This window comes from Parambassis ranga, chromosome 6, assembly GCF_900634625.1.
Source record: "Parambassis ranga chromosome 6, fParRan2.1, whole genome shotgun sequence".
NCBI lineage: Eukaryota > Metazoa > Chordata > Actinopteri > Ambassidae > Parambassis > Parambassis ranga.
Genome location: NC_041027.1, coordinates 3,779,768 through 3,801,022, shown reverse-complemented (window position 1 = coordinate 3,801,022; position 21,255 = coordinate 3,779,768). Strand labels below are relative to the sequence as shown.

Below are 21,255 nucleotides of genomic sequence, written 5' to 3'. Positions count from 1 at the left end.
GTAAAGTATACGCAGATGGTCAACATTTTAAGTGAAATGTCGTGCTTTGTGAAATGTTGTTGTGTTTTGACCTTCAGGGCCACCGTAGACACGCTTTCTGTGGCCTGTACAGCAGCATGCTATCTGTACTGTCCAGGCAGTGACAGCAGTGTTTGAGCTGCCCTATGATGTGTGTAGTATCTGACCATGCGCAAGCATGCATGTCATTGTACCACCACTTCTGCGCTGTCTAGGGGTTGGTGAGTGGTGTGAGCAGCCAGGAATTTAGAGGGGTAGCCACGGTCACAGTCAGACTCAACTGATTACAAAAACAAATTTGCAAATTGCAAATTAATGTTGGTCTGTTCAGCCACAGGGTTGGGAATGTTTATCATACAGATAAGATAAGACTGTCCCATACTGCTGGCATGGTGCGCCTCGGGAATGCCTGTGTGATGCCCTGGTTGCAAGAAACCTGAGCTCTGTAATGCTGAGGTCAGCATTTAAATAATCCAAAGTTATTATAATAAACACAAGGTTTCCCATTGCATAGTCTAATTTACCTTGCCAAAGTTTCATAATTATCCAAAACTATTTTTAACCTTTTAGCACAACAGTGTTGGACAAGTTACATTTAAAATGTAATACATTATACTGTATATTACTAGCTACTGCCATTACAATATTACTGTCTCTGAATTGTAATGCGTTACTCTGCTTTTGTTTTACTTATTAGTTACCTGCACCAAATGCAACTAATTAGAGAAGAGCTTAGAAACAACCAATCAGAGAGGGCCTTACTAACAGCCAATCAGAACAGTCCTTAAAACCAATCAGAGCATGGCAACAAAAAGAATAAAGAACAGCAGAAGAACTAAAGTTTGATTGCTTTGCAGCAGTCAAACTAATAATGGGTGGGTATCTTTCATTTGAGACATCCTAGAATAATTAATTGAAAGAATAATATGTTGAAGTTCCTCAGCTGTAATTCTTGGAGGTTCCTCAGAGGCCACAGCTCTCTTGCCAGCTTCGGCACAGTCTGCGACTGCATTCCTGCATCTGCAGCAGAACGACCGCCACATCTCTCTCCACTCCTGCTACTGACACACATCTGACTGGACTGACCTACTGAAAATATATAGCTGAGTCGTGGTCACATGTTGGCATGCATTGGAATTTCCTGCTGGAATAAATTGACGATGAAGTATTAAAACAAATAAATGTGAATATATAAGGTTGTACCTTTAAGTCCTCATCAGGCTTGTGGAGAAGCTGATCGCTGCCAGGCCTTAAGCAAAGTATTTCTTTGTGGTTTGCACAGATGTTTTCAGTACTGAGTTTTGGATGCATAATTAGAAATAATCATTTAGTTTTTTATTTTTATGTCCACAGAGTGTGAACTGTCCACATTTCTCCTTGTCCTCCTTATTAGTTATCTTGGTACTATTCAACAATGTAAGCTTCAAATAATAGAAGATATTATTCACCTCTATTCTGGTCTACCCAAACACTGGCAACACAATCAGAATCATTCAAAGACCATCCCAACGTACATGATGATCTGTTCTAGAAGCTATGCCATCTATGTCTGTATGTAAGTGATGAGGATGAATGTGAGGATAAAGACAATTAAGTCAACACATGCACCTATAGAATCTAGAGAATGATGTAGAAATCAGGGTGAGTTTGAACCTGATGACAACCAGATGAAAATGAGAAGCAGAGACACAGACGGAGAGAGAGACAAAAAAAAAGACAGAGATGGAGGCGGAGACAGAACTCACTTCTGAGGACTGACAGAGTCAGAGTGATGAAGACAGTGTGTGGTACCAAGCTAAGTGAGGCTGCAGATACTGTGTAAATGTACAAAAGAAACACAGGAGAAGTGCATGCTGTGTGCTAACACAGTACAGGGAGAGCAGCAGCCGGCATTTTAAGTGTGATTAAGACCACCATGCTGACCTGGAGGATGGTTATAGTGGGTCTTTTCCACTGCTGCATCAGGACGGGCGTTGCACATCAGTCAAAAGGTAGGATGAACTGAAGCTCAGTAACTGTTTACTTTTTGCATGTGCTTGTCTGCAAGAGGTGGGTTCTGTGTACACTAAGTAATTTCCTAACACAGTTGAAGCATATTTCACATATTCTCACGTAGTTGCTGCTGTGGTTCCAGATGTCATCTGCACCTGTTTCTAATTGGGAAAGCAAAGGCTCAGGCCATAAAGTGATCTAAGAGGAAACCCTCCTGACGTGAATAACAGCTATGACAGCTTCTGATAGGAGGCTTCTGTGCTCTAACTTTGAAAACACACTGCACCAAAAACACTTTAAATACACTGATGATCAAAATTCAAGAAGCAAGGATTATTTCATCATGAAAAAAGAAACAAAGCTTGACTCATCAGTGTTAGTTTCCTTTTTGAAAGTTCAGCTGGTAAACATATGAGTCCCATGTGCAATTTATTGATATGAGGTTATGCATTACTTCAGGGTTTGTCCAAAAACTTAAAAATTCCAAACAATGAAAAATATGCTGTAAATCCATTCAAAGCCACACAAATGAGAAAAAACAGGAAAAGTGCCAAGAGTAAAATAAACTATTGTAAATGTTGTGAAATATTTCCTCAGTATATTTTATTATTACTGATATTTTTTTCATTTTCATTTTAAATTATTTGCTGATATTTTTCTTGAGAATATCAAAGCCATCAAAGTCAAACCTACACTTTATTTTGATTAATTTTATAAAAAAAAATGTATTGTAATTAAAAGTAAATCAGCCAGTTTTCACATTTGAAAATGTCTGTTTAGATGAAAATATAATAATATATATATATATAAAGCTGTGGTATTGTTTGGAGTTTCTGTTTCCTGTTTTATTTTGGTAGTGCTTCCTTTTTGTGTCTGGTTACACTCAGCTGTGTGTCATTAAACAATTAACGCTTTGTGTTCTCTCTACTGCCTGTGAACTCTCCAATGCCCTTTGTTCAACACATATGACTTGTAGCTGTATGTCATCCACAATAATGTCTTATAGAAATGTCTGCATGTTCTCTGGAAGACTCACCAAACCGAAACAGTCATCCAGCTAGGTAGTGGAACTCCTTATTGGGCTTAGATTAATGGGGATCATTAACTAAACATTATGACCGACTTACAGAAGTCTATTAAAAAACCATCAGTGTGTTCTATTTGTTGAACCTGAATTAAACACATGGACATCAGGAATTGAAAAAAAGATGGCACCTATATTACTGACTCATTATGTTAAAAGATACTCTATAAACACTGTCTCTGTCTCTGCATGACAGAGACATGCTTTCCATCTATCTGCATGCTGTCCCGTTTTCTTCACATCTCCCTCTCCATCTGTTTCTCTTTGAGTTGCTCTACATCGTAACCTGGAACTCATCCTTTGTACCATATGAAATGTGGTATTATTATTAAAACCAACCAGCAAAGAATGTCAGAGATAGTTGACCCTAAGTGAAAACACTTGACTGAATATCCTCTTGGTCTGAATTACATATGCTTTTGTCCCATACTTCTCCACCTTGCTGGCACTACTACTATTATAAAGTGAATGCTGATGAAGATGTGTTCACACTGACTTTTTTTTTTACATAAACTAAATAGCCTTATGTTATGTTATTTTATTTGCATGACAGCATGTCATCTCTGCCTCTGCAAGGTTGTTGGTTTACAATTCACTGCTGCTGTCGGTGCACAGCACATGTGTACACATGTGCACATACAGGTGGTGTTGTTTTGTTCCTTTGCTCATGACATGCTAGTTGCATAGACTGAACTCCATTGAACTCCATAGCTTCTGGTGCTGATGCCAGTGTTTTTTTGAATTTTATTTTGCTATTGAAATATGCTATCCCACTCTGTGAGCCATGGCGGGACCAGCGGCAGCTTGTGCGCTAAGCTGCCACAGAGTGGTGTGGGTCTCCTCTCTGCTCTGACAGCAGCTGAGACTGCTGTGCGAAGCTGCTGTGAGACTGACCACCTGTGAGTGCTTGGGTGTGGGGAAGGAGCTCACGGTCACACACTCATTGAGGACAGTACTGCAGAATTATGTACCGTGCACATGCACCAAACGGTTCTGATTTTTTCATGATCCGTCCCATGCCTAGTAAATGACAGATATGATCTTTCACAGCATCTGCAACAAGCTTCTCCACCACTTTCTTTGAGATGTCTTTCTTTAGTTTTACATGCACTTTTTCACGCAAACACCAGAGGGCACCTTTGTGCAAGAACACTGGGCATTTCAATCACTGTAATCATTCTTCTATTAACATCTAACTGTACTTTAGATGCTATATCATGTGGTTTTCTGTTAAATGGTTTTGCTACATTTTTATCTTCCTGGATGGGTTCTTTACTCTGGTTTTCCCCTAACTTCTCATGTAGCACTCATGATATCATCTTTTTGTTTGTTTTTATTTGACTGCATAATATTTGTTGTGGTTAACAGCCTTGTCTTAGTCATGAGCTAAGGAATGCTGTGAAAGCGTCTTCACTGCATGTCTGAATCATCTGGATCCTGTTGTATGATCCACATGATACTCTGTCTTCTGTTCTCTTTGAAGTCTGAGGTCCCATCTCCTTGTCAGAAGATAGAATTCCTCTATATACAGGTCAAAGATCACAGAGTTTGAAATGCATAGTGAGAACATTATAGATTAACTGCAGTACGTCCCACTGTGGGCCCCCATGAGCCTGGCTCTCACATGTGCCAGAACATCAGCACCTCAGTAAAACCTGCCTTTCATGCTACAGTGTGGATTGCTGTGTGTCACAGACATTTCATGCTTTGAGTCAACAGCTGTAAATCACAAGACAAACATATGCCAATAAAGGTAATGAAAGTAACCTGCCTTTTCATACTCATCCTCAATGCTCATCTCTTTTTAACCACTAGCCCTGTTCCCAGCTGCCAGCAGAATAAAAAGAGGACTGGATACAGTGGTGAACCCCACCTTCCTCAACTCCTTTGATGATGTTCATCTATTATTTGAGGTGAATGTAAACTGTAACATGAAAATAGCTCACTTCCTTTATGGAATAGGCCCACATAACCACACTTTCTTTCCTTTTTACCACTTAGATCCTGATGTCCGGCGTGCATTTTGAGGCCAATGGATCATTTTCAGTCAAAGATGCTGAACTTGCTTCTCTACGAAAGACCAAAAACCTGAACCTCATCTGTGAAGAAATAATTCCCAAGAACTTATCAGACATACTCAGGCTCATATCTGACCTCTCAGATCACACCGGTCACCTGCATCAGGACGATTTCGAACGCACCCTGTTAACGCTGGTATACACTGCTCAGCAGCTGGCCGAGTCCTCTGCTAAAGACCAAAGAGATGTGTGGGCAGAGTCATTTGTTAGCTTATACAAAGCCATCAAGAAGGATCTGACAGACTGAGGAAACATTGATGTTGATACACAGTGGTTCCATGTTGAAGTTTATTATGTAAATATTTCTTTAAAAAACATCCAGTAATATTAGTCCTGACTTGTGCAATAAGGCAAATTTGTATCTTCTTTGCTGGCAGGCTGTTAGAAACCTGAACGTCCTGTGCATAAATGCAGCAAAGGTTCATTCAGCTGTGAGGTACTGTAATTACATGAAACTACACATTGTATGGAAGTAGAATTAAACATCACGGGTTTACTTACATTCACATGTCCTTTTAGTGTTGTTCCCTAGCACCGGGATATGGTTGCATTCATGAGACTAAGAAAAGCAAACACTAAAAAAACATCACACCAATAAAATTGTATCTAAAAGCAGTGTAGGTTGTCTGTGTTCATCACCTGTAATCAGTATCATTATATTACAAAAGGTCCAGTAAAAATGTCCTTTGCAAGTATCACTCTCAAATGTCATTGAAATACTTTGCACCATGTTGTTACAGTAGAGTGTCTTCAACAGAGAACACTGGGACCAAACTAAGCTGCCTTTTTGTTGTTTTGTAAAAATCCCCCAAAAATGGCATAGTGGAGCCAGTGTGTGCTGCTCACAGACCGACTCCAACAATGATCTGCGCAGGCTCCGGGTGTCCCAATGGCTGCTTAGGCTCCAGTGAATTAGCCTGAGCTACACATCCATCCAAGGAAGTAGACGCACCAGGAGGGCAGAAAGGTATGTACTGCAGCCAGGAGGAAGAAGGCAAGTAAGAGCTGATGCCAAAGGGAAGGTTGTACACTTCTCCGCTCTCCAGTGTGTTGCTGGTATCATCCTCGTGAGCCTTGTTCCATGCCAGGATGCCTCTTTCATGCTTTGATCCTGTTAGACATGTGTTAAAAGTGTTAAACCGTACCAGCAGAACCCACAGAGAAGGATCAGATCTCTGACTCATGATAGTTTTGCCCTGTTTTTTTCCTGTATTTACTATTATTATTATTTAACAGAAGAGTAACATACACACTGATTTTGCTGCTACTAAGCAATTATATGTTTGTAAGAATCTAAGCAAATCTAATATTTTAATCACATAGGAGAATACCTGGGATGGTGTTGTCGAATATGAAGCCAAAGAAGCCTCCAACGAACATACTAGTTGTCAGAAGTACCTGCAGCATCTGGTCAAGTTCTACCACACCTGGACACAACACAGTTCAACAGTTAAAAGTTTGTCTAAATAGTAGTTTAGTAGTTTTAGTATTTTTATTAAAAATCATATAACAATAGTAATAACTCATGCACCTGTGGCAATAGCATCAGGGTTCTTCAATATCCAGTTAGGAATAACTAGACCAGAGAACATGGAGAAGCCAAATATGAAGATGTTTCGAGATGAATTCATGTCTGCGTACTGAAAATGTGACAAAAAAGGAAAAATATACACATACATCAATGAAGAAATTAATGTGATAACATGGTTAATAAAGCAATATTAAAATACTGTGTTGTGTTTTTAAACTTCTACAGAGTAACTGAACATGCATTAATAACTAGGTATGGCTTGTGATTTTGTGAGGACACCACGGGCACCCAGTTCCTGATACTGTGAGTGAATAATCTTTTACAGAGTTTACCTGCAGATTTGAAACTCCTGCTGCACAGATGACCCCAAACATGACCATGAACATTCCTCCTATCACAGGTGAGGGGATAGTTGTGAATATAGCTCCCACTTTACCAAGCACACCCATGACAACCATCAACACTCCACTGGCCACTATCACCATGCGACTGCCGACCTGCAAAACACATAGAAAGAGAATCACTTGAGGTTTGTGTCAGTCCTGAAGACCAACAGACACAAAAATAAAGCAAACTACCAAACAATGTTACAGCATAATTGCTACATTAAAGTAAAGAAACCACAACCAAAAAGCACCAACTGTAAAATAGGATGTTTAGAGGGGACGCTGTATGTGCTGGACAAGATATGCTTCTTGTTGCCATGGTGACTATTTCCCAGTAGAATGTAAATTTTAGCCCTGCAGCCCTGAGTTTTTCCTGTATTTGTACACTGCAAAAAGGGGTGTTCTAATTATAAGATCTAAACACTAAATTTGAGATTTGAGAATTTAAAAATAAGCATATTTTGCTTTTATTGAAGATATTTCATCTTGCAGCTTTTTATTGTGTTTTTTCTTGCTGTTTCTTTGCAAAAAAAAAAAACTTCCCAAAAGCTTTTTTATAACCTCAATCAGAAAAGAAAAAAACCCTCCACCTGTGGACATGCAGGAATACACATCATAACTGCTATATGACACTGCTCACACTACACTTAGAAACATCTTAGGTCAAGGTTAGGGTTAAGGTCACAGTAAGCTGGTGTGTAGTGCAGTATTAATACATGCATGGCTGCCAAGTGTTGACCTATCCACCATCATCATAAAGTGTGTAATATCACAATCATTCTTAACATAGTGTCATCTTACTTTTGTTATACCGAGGGCTCCAACATTCTCACTGTATGAAGTGGTACCATTTCCTGTACCCCAGGCACCTGCCAGCAGGCATCCCAGGCCCTCAATCCCGATACCCCTGTTGATGGCATGTTTCGGTGGCGGTGGAGCTCCAGATAATCTTGCACAGGCATGGTAATCCCCGACAGACTCTATCATGGAGGAAATCACACCAGCCAAGATGCCAACCACCCCTGCCAGGCTCACAGTGGGCAACCCCCATTGTCCTAGTTTTGGATTCAACAAAGGAAAAATAATGCCGTTTTCACAGCAATACTCTGACCCATCTTTAAAATGCTGTTGTGACTTCTTACCTGGATAAGGAAATGTGAACCAGGGAGCTTGACCCATTACATCTCCCTTTAGATCAGTTCGCGCCAGGTATCCATACTGGTCTGGCTCAGTAGGAAGTACATTGTAGATTGTCAAAATGAAACAAATGAGCCAAGACAATGTAATTCCAAGCAGCACCTTGTGAAACATGGGGGAAAATAATCACCTTTCATGTACTCTCAAGACTAAACAATCAGAAACAAGAAAGGACACATATTTCCTACGTACAGGGAGAATCTGGAAGACGTAGACTCGAGATGTGTGCAGTTTTTTATCCTTGTTGTATGTAGGAAAGGGCATGGATATGTGGCGAAGGTACTGTGAGAACAGTATGATCAGTGCCGTGGTCCTGGGGAGACAAAAAAAAAATAATACAAAATTCACAATGCTAAGTGACTCAGTTCAACAAAGTAGAGCAACAATGCAGGACCTTATGCAAGAAGTCTAATAGGCTTTCCTCCTCTGCTTTAAGATTTAGACTTGACACATATTTCAATGCTATTAGTATGTTATTAAAAACTTGACTGTACTCCAAGTAAGGGTAAAAGCTGATTTTACATAACACCTAAAATGTATTAAAATGGCATGAATGCAGCCTGTAACATGATCAACCAACACTCTGGAAACTGGAACAATATATATATTCAAATTGTATAACAGAGTATATGAAGAGAACATGTTTAGGAGTACTACCCACATCACTGAGATGCCCCAGTGGTTGCCAGCACTGCTGCCAGCTGAGTCAAACAGGGACAGTCCAATGAGAGAAATAGTGGGAGCGATGGTGAGAGGTCCAATGAAACGCATGAAGAGACCAATAAGGCCTGAGAATCCAACAAACACCTGGAAGAGTGAGCCCACCATGATAGAGCCCTGAAGCTATAGAGAAAGACACAAGAGCAATAGAGTCAGTGTTTGTCATTGTTACTCTTTATAAACTAGCATATTACAGCCATGATGGAAAATCCATTTGTGTCATATTAACATCAGAGTTAAAAGTCCTTTAAGAAATAGAAAGAACATGTCCTTTGCAGTTTTCTGGTTCCGCCACTTCCTACTCATGTTTTTCCATTTTCACTGTATAAAATCATAGTAACATTTCCAGTGAGCATTGCCTCTCATTTATTTTACCGACACATATAAGTTACTCCAATGTATGTAAACAGACATGGCATATTCTGACCGACTGTATGCGCTAAACTCACCCACACGAGCAAGACTTTTTCAATAACCACAACACAACCACATAGGACTCATTACATTTCCTGCATTTTAAGATTTATCATTACATATCCTGCATTTTAAGATTTATATGGTTTTAGCTCCTGGCTTTTGCATAACTGACTGCATAACTGAGTGCTACAGCCAGAAATGAAATATGCACACATATTATTACTAGCACTGCTGCTGCATAGCTGAAAGGTCACACAGACAATGAGCAGCACCAGCACAGAAGCCAGGACTGATACAAAATTTGATGTCCAATTTCTTCTTTTAAAAAAGTGATCTCCTTCCAACTGTTTATGAGTTAAATGTTTTTATTGTTGTTTACTTACAGCCCTCATCCGACTCTGCCACACCTCTGTGAAGTCTGTGGAGGACGTGTTGACTAGGGTGGCGTTCTGAGTCCAAGCAGGGCATGTCCACTCTGGCATGGACAGCATTGCCATGGAGGGGGCCAACAATGTGAATGTGCCACCTTGGAGAATAGGCAGTCTGGAGATAAAGATATTAAAGACAGACATCAGGAGTAGACAGGCAGTGTGCCAGTGACTGATAAATGTGTAGCCGATGGCAGAAAATATCAATCATATGGAACCTTGTTATACTGAAACAATCTGCATAAACATCCAAAGAGAGCTTGTGATTTTAAAATTTGTGTGATTCATCTACTTCTACCTTTGGCCAAACATTTATCAATCACCCCTCATGTAAGATGGTTAATGTAGATCATGTGAAGAGAGTGAGTGACTCTAATTAGGCCAATGAAATAAATTTAAGTAATATGCTATGTAATCAACCTCAATGCTGCTGCTCACTTCACTGTTAACAATTCACATCAGACTGTATACGTGCACTTTCCAGCAGAGCCTGCACAGCAGTTTCGAAGGGAACAGCTCAGGACAAGTTATGTAAAAAAAAAAACTCTTTGATTAGAGATCATAATGTTCTCATTCTAACAGATACAAATAATCAGTATTGTTTTCTTTCAGTTTGTCTGGAGCAGAGCACCAAAAAACACACTGATTGTTTTTCCTCGCAGATGATTCTCAGGTATTTGGAGAGAGACAAGAAAGCATCAGTGGTGCTAAGCCAGGAGAATGTGGATTTAGCCAAGAACTAGATTCCAAACATAATAAGATGGAAATTCCTCCACTAATCCAACTGTGACACCAATATTCAGGCAGGCTGAGTCGGCACACATAGGGTATACAAGTTCAGAGCTATAAAACATGGTTTGAGTTTGTACTCCTGCAAAACAAAATCAACCATTACGTCATCTCTGTGGATGGGTCACTACAGCACAACACAAGTGTAGTGCTGTGCTTAACATTAAACATTATGGTATTGTTTGATTGTTAACGAGGTAGAGTACAGCACAAAGCCACAAAATATTCATATAAACATATTAACTTATATATTTAATATGTGACCTAATTTCCCATCTGGGATTGATTAAATAAATCTTAATAATATTCCTAATCTGACTTCTCATAGTTTAAATTATCCCTAGAAGGTATTTTATTTTTGCTAATCAGCTATATTTTATGAATAGGACCTCTTGTCACTGTTTTATTAAGTCTAAAAAAAGGTAATTAATGTAAAAACTTAAGCTGCTTAATATTTCACCACTCTATAATCCCTTCAATAGAAGCTGCTTCCACTAACACAGTGAAATATTTCATTGTTCATCAGGCACACATTTTGGAAGGTCTCACAGTTCAAAAGAGGTTTACAAAGGAAAGCTGGAGTGTTGGTTAATGAGAAGGAGCACTAATGCACCCTGTGGTGCTGCTGGATCATTGCATTAGAGAACAAAGACATGCATTAAAAAAAAGTCCAGAAAGATAAATCATACCCTGTGAATAAGATTAGTAGTTTAACTTTTTTTTTGCACCACATTTCTTGGGTCAGGTTTGTCTTTCACGTCCTTACCTGATCCCAAAGGTAACTTGCAACAGTGTGCAGATACCAGAAACAAAGAATATGGTACTGATGAGGTGGCTTTGTGTGAGCCCATCATGCTGGAGACACAACCCCTGTGACAGGATCAGCGGGATGGCGATGATACCTCCAAATGCTGTCAGACAGTGCTGCAAACACAGTGAGAAATACACTGGATCATTCATGTAAAAAAATGCAATAGCTTGTATGTTCTCACATAGAAGGTACAGGACTGTATGGTGCTGTATAGAAGCAAATTTCACAAATGTGCAAAGGAAACGTTGACAGTGTTACGACCCTCAGTCGTAATTTTGATTGTTTTTGTACTGTGTGTGTTATGTCGGCTGTTGGCTCTCCCTCCCCTTCTGTGCGTAGGCATGTGTGTATGCAGGTGAGAGTGAAGCTAGGTGGTGTCCAGCGACTGGCCAAGTCCCCTAATTGTGGTGCCACGGGATTGGACCTCTGGAGAAGGAGGCCTACAAGGACGGCCGCTGAAACGACGCTCCTCCTCCTCCTCCTCCTCCTCCTCCTCCTCCTCCTCCTCGCCTCCACTCTCTGCTATTGTGTGCAGCCATGTGCTAGGCCCTGTGTGGCTCATAGCCTTTGTATGTTTTTAACCTGGTGCAGAACCTTGTTTGATTAACTACCTTATGGTGGTACAGCAGCCACATGTTGTGTTCTGTTGTTTCTTTATTTTTGTTTCCTTTTGGACCGGCTGCGTCTTTAAGTTTAGTGTTGAAGAATAAATTCTGTTTTCTGGTCTGCCAAACCTTGATGGTATTTTTTTTTTCCTGTTGGAGAGTGAAGGCGAGTGGAGCATCCATGTTGCGTCCGGAGTGCCCCTAGACCAGGGACGTAACAACAGTCACTCCACACAGAGTGGAGTCACTCCACACTGTGGTCATTGTTTGTGTTATATAACATCAGAGACAATGCAACAAAGGATCCTAATCAGGAAATAAATAGAGGGCCTTTTGTCCGATGTGGCCTTTGCTGACGTACCTGGATGCCTAGAAGGATACACAGGTACCAGGGAGGAACGTCTGTCACACAGTATGCTAGTTTGTTGCTGTCTTCATCCAGAGAGGAATTTAGTTGTTCACCTGTGTCAGGTAGATCACAGAAGCGTCCCTCCAGCTTTAAATAGTGCAAAAGAAAGGCAGAGAGAAGTCAGCTAAGGAGATGCACCTATTCTGTTATACAGAAGGATCTGTAAATGTAAATGTAGGTCAAATGTGAGACTTTAAATGTGTTGTTCACCCAGCCAAAAAAGAATATAAAATCCTAATTGGCCATCAAAATAAATTTTAACAGTAGGCCACTACTAAAACACTTTTCTTCTATTCTCTCAAGACAAGTTCAGTGTTTATCTTTTTTAAACAGTGATAAACAATAATGTAAGTCACATGCATTTGTTTCCATGATGTATTCTTTTTACTTTTCAATTCGGTGTCAATTATTAACAGCCTGTAATGTCTAGTTCGTGCTGCGATATGTTTAGGTTTAGTGATTAAAGAGAAGATAGATCACCTAGTAACACTTAAAAACACATTCCAGGTTAAAACTATTCGTAACATGGTGTGAATAATGGCTGCAGTGTAATTCTAGATTTAGCTGTAGTTTCCACTAATCGGTGCAGCCTAGATTGTTTATTGTTTGATAGAAACAATGAAATATAGTTTAGAAGTTCACACTCACTGCAAAAGCGTAGTTGTCCAGTCCATTTCGTTCCTTTTCTTGAGTCATGTCAGCTTCAGCCTATAGATCCAGGTGTTGGTGTACTGAGCCAGAAAACAAAACAGTGAAGTGAAAAAACATCAGTCAGAGGGGAGGGAGCCGAGGACCAGAGCATCTGATCGAGAGCTGGGAGGTGGGGTGTGGAGCAGAGGGTAGCGTGGTATGAAGAAGTTCAGACATGAGACTGCGGCTCTTGTTGATTGAAATGGGTCCCACCAGCAGCTCATGTGAACCGAATTACAACAGTAGCAGCAGCTGACCAACCAGCACTTGGCAAGCAGCAGATACTCATACCACGAGTCTTTAAGAAGCTCGAAAGGGCATAAAATGTTCCAATCATAGATGTTCTAATAGCAGATCCAGTCAGTTTGCTGTTGTTTTAAAAATACAGCCTTAAGCTTGTTGAGTCTCCCCCTCTCTGACTTTCTGCCTTTCTAATTTTGACAACAAATATTTGTTTTGGGATGGCAAACCTCCATGACTATCACATGTTGGCAAACTATCACATAATACAAAGCTGTTATTGATGGATTACTGGTAAATGTTAACTTAATTTCCTGGTATACAGTAAAGTTCTGTTTCCCCTAAAATGGTATTAGATTAAATTACATTATTAGTTTAAATTAAAAAATTAAACTCATCTCATCTGCTTAATTTAGAATGCAGCAGAAGTTCATTCTCACACTATTATTGATAGGTGTTTCTACTTATTCCGAAGTCACAATCCAGAACCCAGATCCCAAAACACATTTTTAGTATTGTATTTTTAGTTTATTTAACACAGTGGTTCCATTTTACAAGAGAGATCTGGCCAAGGTAGCAGCCATCCACAACATTGTAAATCATCATCATCATCATCATCATCATGTTAAAGTAATTCAAAATATGTATTGCCTCCTTACATTAAGCAAAGTAAGGAATATGGACATGTACTCTGACATCGTCTCTTTTAAAATCCACCGAGTAGAATTGTTGAGGTAAATTGAGCTCACGTGAAAACTGCAAACCACAGAGAGCAGCAGCAGCACAGACACATCATAAGCTCCGCTCGGTGTGCATGTGACTGCATGCAGTATAATAATCAATCACATGTCAGGTAGAGAAGGCTTGAAATTGGAACCAGTATTCTTTTGCTCATTCTTGCTTTTTGATCCAAACCCCTGACTGTCCTCATCGTATCTTCAGGAATGTGTGCATCGAATCCAATTTAGTAAAGACATACAAAAGGCTTCTTTTTTGTCTTTCTTGTTGGCTGCCTCAACTTTTAACCTGTTGTTAATGATGTCAAACTGTAACTCAGAGACACATGATCACGTTACAGAGATGGTTAACTTTTTAAATGTGTCTGAGATACTGTCCAATAATCAAATTGGGGGAGGAGCAGTGTGTGATGAGAGTACTGGGATTTTTCCCCCCTCAAACAATGCTGAAATAAGGAATTGGAGACTAAAAAAAATAAAGTTAAGCAGACCAGTGAGAGCTAACCAAACCAACCTCACAAAATGTTATAAGTACCAATACATTTTATTTCTCAACCACATGATTTCATGGCCAGACAGCAGGATTCGGTCTAATGGCCTTTTATTGGTCATAACAGGAGGTCTTGTTATAGTATTACACCATCCCATTTTGCTATGGTTTCTGTTATACAGTGTTTGGAATTCTCTTACATATACTGTGTAGAATCAATTTTACTTCAGGCTTCAAGCTTTGTTCTTCATTGATTTGTTGGCATGAAGGCAAGTGATGACAATACAATACAATACAATACAATACAAAAACACTATTCACTCCATGTGTGAGTGTAGAGTCAAAATGTGCCAATCAACAAATTACAGAACAAACAAATGAGGCAAGTCTCTTTTTTACAGAGAATCAATTCAATGAAGGCACCACTAGATGGAGACAAACTTTTTTTCAGGGTGTTGCCTATTATCAATAAAGCTCACTTTTGTTTGGACTCCTAGGTTTTCTTTGTAAGCCTGCATTTGGGTCATTCCACTCTGAACTCAAGCTTTAACATTCATTTTCATTAAACTGGTGAAAAGTAATCAATACCAAGTGCAAGGTGCACACAGGGAACCTTCGACCTCCTTTTACAAAATATAACATAACAAGCTTAAAATCTCATAATATTAATGCACTCAGTGGTGCCTTAATATCTGCATAATGTAGACAGCAGAAAATAAAATAGTTCAGGCAGTTTACTCACTTGAGTCTTAATTTAAAATTCTGTTTAATAAAAAAAAAAAAAACAAAACAAGAAGCTTTACTTTAAGACAGCTTCCTTCAACGGAAGTACCCCACATCTTTCCTGGTCAGTGGTTTTTCAGTAAGAGTACAGAACTTGTGTAGCTGTCATTTTTGTAGCACCTTTTCAGCACTTATACTTTACTTGAAAATCTACAAATTTGCCTCCATTATTATGTTTGCCACACACTGCATTTACCCCCAACCCCCCCCCCCCCCAAAAAAAAAAACAAAAAAACAAAAAAACAAAAAAAACACACACACACATTTGTGATAATTTGCTGACTCTTTGCAAAAATATAATTATTATATTTTCATTTGATTGGTTGCCTATAGCAATCAAATTCTTAGTTTGATGAATTAATGGACCACCATGACTTGACAACATTGACATACACACAGAAACAAATTGTCATTTCTCTCAGGCACTCAGTGTACAAAAACTTAATATAAAAGAGAGATAATAGAGAAAAATAAATAATAATAGATGTAATACACTAGTAAAAAAATACAAATAAAATGGTGCATGTTTGTGTGTTAGTTGGATTATAGACCTCTTTCTTTCAGCCAGCGATTTTAAAGAGGTGAAAAAGCTTCTGTGTCATAAACTGCTGTATGTGACAAAACGAAACTGTGGGCCACTCTGAAACTTAACCACTTCCCACAATGCACCGCCCTCTGACGTCAATCGCGTCTCCTCTGCGGTCAGCTGATACAAATGAAGTGCGACCGGGGTTTGCGGCTTTACCAGTTTGTAAGGACATGCTCGGAAATATGAGATTTTATTGACACGTAAACACGTGAGAATAAGATCAGTTCGTTGTTACTCTCCACTTAGCGGACGTTAGCTTAAAACCTCATGTTAGTTCGCTACAGTCGATTTCAATTTGTGCAGCTAACCGGTTTGAAGCTAGCCGATGGAAGTCATGGAAGAGAGCGATGGAGAAGACTTTATAGAAACACCTGAGCTACCCGTAGAGGTGACCTGTTGTATTTATTGTATTTTGTTTATTTCCTGCATCCAGAAACACACAGGTGCAGCTTGTAGTAACAGTCAACTCAAAGTCGATGAAGATTCCCAGTCATCCAGGTCATTTTCATTCAGAAGGTTGAAGCAACGCGTAACGCATCTGGACTAGTGGAGTGTTCTTGAAGACGCTTCCCTGCTCATCCAAGCAGGATGGAAGCTGCATTGTATGTGGTAGAAAGATGATGTCTGAGGCCACCACCTCTGTTAAGGGAAGGTTTTTCCAGCTTAACATAGATGGCTTCCTTGGCTCCTCTTTCAAAACATCTTTCCTCCCTGTCTAAAATGTGAACATTGTTGTCCTCAAAGGAGTGTCCGTTCTCTTTGAGGTGGAGGTGAACAGCTGAGTCTTGTCCTGAGGAGGTGGCTCTCCTGTGCTGAGCCATTCTTCTGTGGAGTGGTTGTTTTATTTTCTCCAATGTACAGATCAGAGCATTCCTCACTGCACTGGACTGCATATATCACAATGCTGTGTTTGTCCCTGAGAGCTTTGTCCTTGGGGTGGACCAGTTTCTGTCTCAGTGTTGTTACTCTTATACTCCTGACACATATGGGATGATAATATTCTTCCTCAGCTGGTTACTGTCCTTTTTCTTGTTGTTGGTGGGTCTTGTTTTTGTGGTTTTGACGAGCCACAAATTTGCAGGACCTTCCTCTGTTGAATTTATATCTTCTGTGATCTTTAATGTATTTTAATCCTGTGTTTCTGTCTCTTGCTTTAGATCATAGTTTACATCCTGAGTTTTCTCCATGCTTCAGACAGGAAAGAAGCCTCGCTGGTCTGCCGCAGTTGGTACAATGCCAGCCAGGACCTGCGTTTTCAGGTAAAAATCTTCGAGGCAAAGGCACCTAAATTTGCATAGTAAATGAAGTGTTGACTGAAAGATTGAGTAAGTGTGTGTGCTACAGGGCAACCTCATTAGCTTTTTGTCTATGTGCAGAAAAACATCACCTTCTGCTTCCCGGCTTCCGCCTCATCCCTGGAGCTGGTCAGGGGTCTGAGCAAAAACAGACGATGCAGCTTGATAATCAGCCAGCTGGATGGCTTCAGCATTTCTAGATCACTGCTTCTGGAGGTGCAGTATGCTGAAAGATTAAACACTGACACATTAGAATATTTTTCCATAGCTAAAGGTCTTTAGAACAGAATTGTAATAGTTTTTGAATACTAAAACTGACTGCATATACACACACACAAGTATGTTTAATATATCTTATCGAGAAACTATCACCAGCTTCCTAGTTGGTTAAGATTATTCCTATGCCTCCAGGGCTCATAAAACCCAACCTTTAGGCAAACTAAAGTTAAAAACATCATACCTGGTTTACAAACACACAACGCCACCACCCAAAAAGCAAACATTTTTCTAATGGATATAGCTTGATCATTTTTATTTCCTATCACACTGACCAGGACGTGGCACGCCACGGTTCAATGTCCAGAGCAGTGGCAGTAAAAAAATAATATATCTTTATTGACCCTTATCAGAATGTTTCCCTCTGTGTTTGCAAACACAAACACTGATTTTCCTGTACTTTATATTGTGCATTACCCAGTTCAACCTCAACCGTCTCCATGTTGAATTAGCATGTTGATTTGATATAGCTGTCACAACCAGCAACCATATGTCATATTCTAGTGCATGGGAAAGCAGGTTGACTAAATTTTTTTTCAGGTGGGCCTGTGTCTGGGATCTAAACTGGAGAGCTTAGCCCTGCCTGGTAGCAGTATAACAGAGGCCTCTCTGCTCACCCTCCTCCCGCGCCTAACTTCCCTTCGGAGGCTGGATCTCAGAGGGCTGGACAGCCTCTTCATGTCTGGAGCTTTCCTCTCTAGGGAGGAGCACAGACAGCAGGTACGATGTAAAATGTATTAAGGGATGGTGGATAAAGGTCAAACAACACTAATAGAATATGTTATCTGGACAAAGCATTTATGCTGACTTGTTAGCACTTTAGCTGCTATTACCTAAAGAAAGCTTATCAACTATAAAAGAAACTGGCAAATCTTACTGTTTTAGCTCAAACTACATTTTTCACTGATCTTATAGTCAGGCCATTAAGGCATCAAACTACAAATTATTGTCACATTTGTGATTTAATTGGTAATTTGCTTGAGGATTGCAGTTACTGTTTATACTGCTGATATTGGCTGTATTGTTTGTACGTGATTTTCTCTTGTAGTGATGGTTCAGTTTCAGATCAGAATTGCTCTCCTTGTATCAGGTTCGATCAGCTCTGTGTGGTTTGGAGGAGCTGGATCTGTCAGACCTGCGCTACCTCTCCGACCTCTCCTTCAGTCGGCTCACTGGATGCACACCGCGTCTCCGCAGACTATCGCTGGCTGGCTGCCATATCGCCTTTGAGTTTGACCCGTATCGAGGTTGCCCGGTCGGAACCGTTGCAAATTCCTCAGCATTGCTCTCACTGAGGAACTTGAAGAGGTTGTTAACAGAACAGAAATCCACCCTCATTGCTCTGGACCTCAGCAGAACCTCCATTACTCCTGAGTCACTGCGAACTATTGCACAGGTCAGGAACTAAAAACAATACTGGTCGATATTACAGGATGAAACATTTAATTTTAATGTTTTCTCTTTCAGGTTCAGGATTTGGTCTTAAAGGAATTGTTTCTGCAAGGTTGTAAGGAACTGACTGACTACTCAGTGGAGGGTCTGGTAAAGCACCAGCCGAGCCTTGAGAAACTGGACATTAGTGGCTGCACTGAGCTGACCAGCCGGTCTGTGGAGGCCATAGCACGAGGTCTGAAGTCACTGACATACCTCTCCTTGTCCCGCAACTGGAGGATTGTTGAAAAAGGTACCTGTAGTCATAGTAGTAGTCATAGGAATTTGTGATTTGACCAAGTACAATACCTTGCTAGCTGCAGACAGCTGGCAACAGAGTAGAAGTAAAGTATCTTTCTCTTGATCATGATGACAGGTTCATATTTTGTTTACAGCTTGTTACGCTATGGATAGAAGAAAATCTGTTAGTATTACACTGTTTATTTATGTAGCTATATTATATAGTACTTTCCCATTTGATGTATGATAATTATCATGACATCCAATCAAAATTGAATGGTGCATGTCATCCACAGGCCTCGCTGACCTCCTGTCACTGTCACACCTGAGGAATCTGGATCTCTCGGAGTGTCTGCACATCAGTGGAACAGAGATGGTGAAAGGCTTAAATGAATCAAAAGCTTCCAGGGCACAGCTGGAGAGACTTAACCTCAAGAGCTGCACTTACATCAAAGTAGGTGTCTGTCCACATCAATGCCTGTATTGTATTTGTGTGTAAAAATAGACAGGGAAAAAAATGTCTCTGCTCTCTCTCCATAGGATCTTGCAGTGTTCTCTCTCACGCAGCTGCTTGGGGATACGCTCCGTGAGTTGGACCTGACATCTTGCATCAATGTGACCGACCTGTCAGTGAGTGCGATCTCCACCTACCTGCACAAGCTGGAAGTTCTGCGGCTGGGCTGGTGTAAAGAAGTGACAGACTGGGGTCTGCTGGGGATGGTGCAAACGACTGATTGTGAGACAGAGGAGGAGATGGTGAGAAGCACAGCTGTTCGTATTTCACTAGGGGTGTTTGATAGATCGGTTACTTTCTACAGTGTCGTCTCCTACACATACACACAATTACCCAAATTATGTCATGACTTCTGAGCTTCTTATTTATATCTTGGGTAAGAGGTAGTGGAGAAAGGATTGTTGTGCATTTGGACATGCTTCTCAAGCAGTTAAGAAACACTGCCACCTTATGTTGTTTTAAATTAGTGTGGCATGTTTTGCATGCATTTACGTAGAGGTTGTCAATGTCATTATTTTTTTTACAATTCTTCATAGGGTGACAAGGGTCCCAGGTTCACCCGGACTTTTGGCAACATGGGCTTCTTCAAGCCTCCTAAATTACCGTTTGAAGAGCAACCCAAACTGGTGACACAGAATGACCTGCAGCAGTTCAGGCAACAGGTCGGAGCTTCACTTTTAGCTCTCACCAGGCTGCAGGAGCTGGACCTTTCTGGCTGCACCAAACTCACTGACAGCAGCATCACACAGGTGGGAGACCAAGAAGAGGTGCTTATTTCTGTTAGGAGTGCAGGATATTTAAAGTTATTTCACTCCTCTTATGCAGGTGGTGCAATTCCAGGACCTGCAGCACCTGTCTCTCTCCATGCTGCCAAAAATTACTGACGCCAGCTTGGCGTCGGTAGCCTGGCATTGCCGCAGCCTCACTAGTCTGTCGCTCAGCCAGTGCCCAGGTATCACTGACCGTGGAGTGGCACAGGCTGTACCGTATCTCCACAGACTGCAGCATCTCTACCTCTCCTGCTGTGATAACATAACAGACAGGTGAGTAACACAGACAAACCTGTACTATATGCATAGCTGGATATGACTTCCTAAACTCTAGTTCTTTCAATCTTGCAGGTCCTTAAACCTCTTGGTGCAGCACTGTAAGCGTCTGAGAACACTTCACATCTCAAGGTGTAATAACATCTCTGCCACAACAGTGGACCTTTTCCAATCACAGATGCCGTTCTTGGAAAACATCCACTACGGATTCATAGGTGGGACAGATCTTACACTCTGAATGTCCTGGGTGACTGGTGGACCATTTCAAAATCAAAATCTACCAAGCAGAGCCTGCTCTGGGAGTTTTTGCTTAATTCAGTATTTTGCACTAGAATAGAAAGAAATTCTTTCTGTGCTCTGCTAACAACAGGAGCCACTCTAAGACTGGGACCACCTTGTACTCATTTGTTTGTTTGTTTTTTTCTATACTTCTCCAAAAGAAATTGTGTGTGTGTTTGG

General features: G+C 40.5%; 3 protein-coding genes across 3 annotated transcripts; 2 read left to right on the top strand and 1 right to left on the bottom strand.

The window, feature by feature from the left end:
• Positions 1-1,933: 1,933 nt before the first annotated feature.
• On the top strand, positions 1,934-5,419 carry LOC114437700 (protein FAM180A-like). The gene is made up of 3 exons (XM_028408546.1): positions 1,934-2,009; positions 4,910-5,007; positions 5,096-5,419. The coding sequence occupies exons 1-3, from the start codon at positions 1,934-1,936 to the stop codon at positions 5,417-5,419; spliced, it is 498 nt and encodes a 165-aa protein (XP_028264347.1).
• Positions 5,420-5,500: 81 nt separating this feature from the next.
• slc23a4 (solute carrier family 23 member 4) lies at positions 5,501-13,337 on the bottom strand. Its single transcript, XM_028408039.1, has 12 exons — positions 13,114-13,337; positions 12,418-12,552; positions 11,407-11,564; positions 9,807-9,966; positions 8,948-9,129; positions 8,479-8,599; positions 8,232-8,388; positions 7,891-8,144; positions 7,036-7,200; positions 6,704-6,812; positions 6,504-6,599; positions 5,501-6,283 (listed from the first exon to the last, which is right to left on the bottom strand). The coding sequence occupies exons 1-12, from the start codon at positions 13,159-13,161 to the stop codon at positions 6,015-6,017; spliced, it is 1,854 nt and encodes a 617-aa protein (XP_028263840.1). The 5' UTR covers positions 13,162-13,337; the 3' UTR covers positions 5,501-6,014.
• A 2,767-nt stretch (positions 13,338-16,104) lies between these two features.
• Positions 16,105-21,253, top strand: fbxl9 (F-box and leucine rich repeat protein). Its single transcript, XM_028407665.1, has 11 exons — positions 16,105-16,382; positions 17,152-17,253; positions 17,371-17,505; positions 18,106-18,285; positions 18,656-18,961; positions 19,033-19,249; positions 19,533-19,690; positions 19,777-19,992; positions 20,287-20,499; positions 20,576-20,793; positions 20,872-21,253. The coding sequence occupies exons 1-11, from the start codon at positions 16,320-16,322 to the stop codon at positions 21,032-21,034; spliced, it is 1,971 nt and encodes a 656-aa protein (XP_028263466.1). The 5' UTR covers positions 16,105-16,319; the 3' UTR covers positions 21,035-21,253.
• The last annotated feature ends 2 nt before the right edge of the window (positions 21,254-21,255 follow it).

What these genes read in the sequence shown, in the direction of transcription:
- LOC114437700 (XM_028408546.1), top strand. Translation starts at nt 1,934, where the DNA reads ATGCTGACCTGGAGGATGGTTATAGTGGGTCTTTTCCACTGCTGCATC. An exon ending in CGTTGCACATCAGTCAAAAG is followed by an intron (nt 2,010 to 4,909) that starts GTAGGATGAACT and finishes TTTAACCACTAG; the next exon opens with CCCTGTTCCCAGCTGCCAGC. An exon ending in ATGTTCATCTATTATTTGAG is followed by an intron (nt 5,008 to 5,095) that starts GTGAATGTAAAC and finishes TTTACCACTTAG; the next exon opens with ATCCTGATGTCCGGCGTGCA.
- slc23a4 (XM_028408039.1), bottom strand. Translation starts at nt 13,161, where the DNA reads ATGACTCAAGAAAAGGAACGAAATGGACTGGACAACTACGCTTTTGCA. An exon ending in GTTCACATTTCCTTATCCAG is followed by an intron (nt 8,145 to 8,231) that starts GTAAGAAGTCAC and finishes ATCCAAAACTAG; the next exon opens with GACAATGGGGGTTGCCCACT. An exon ending in CAGGAGTTTCAAATCTGCAG is followed by an intron (nt 6,813 to 7,035) that starts GTAAACTCTGTA and finishes TCACATTTTCAG; the next exon opens with TACGCAGACATGAATTCATC.
- fbxl9 (XM_028407665.1), top strand. Translation starts at nt 16,320, where the DNA reads ATGGAAGTCATGGAAGAGAGCGATGGAGAAGACTTTATAGAAACACCT. An exon ending in CACCTGAGCTACCCGTAGAG is followed by an intron (nt 16,383 to 17,151) that starts GTGACCTGTTGT and finishes CTCTTGCTTTAG; the next exon opens with ATCATAGTTTACATCCTGAG. An exon ending in CACTGCGAACTATTGCACAG is followed by an intron (nt 18,962 to 19,032) that starts GTCAGGAACTAA and finishes TTTCTCTTTCAG; the next exon opens with GTTCAGGATTTGGTCTTAAA.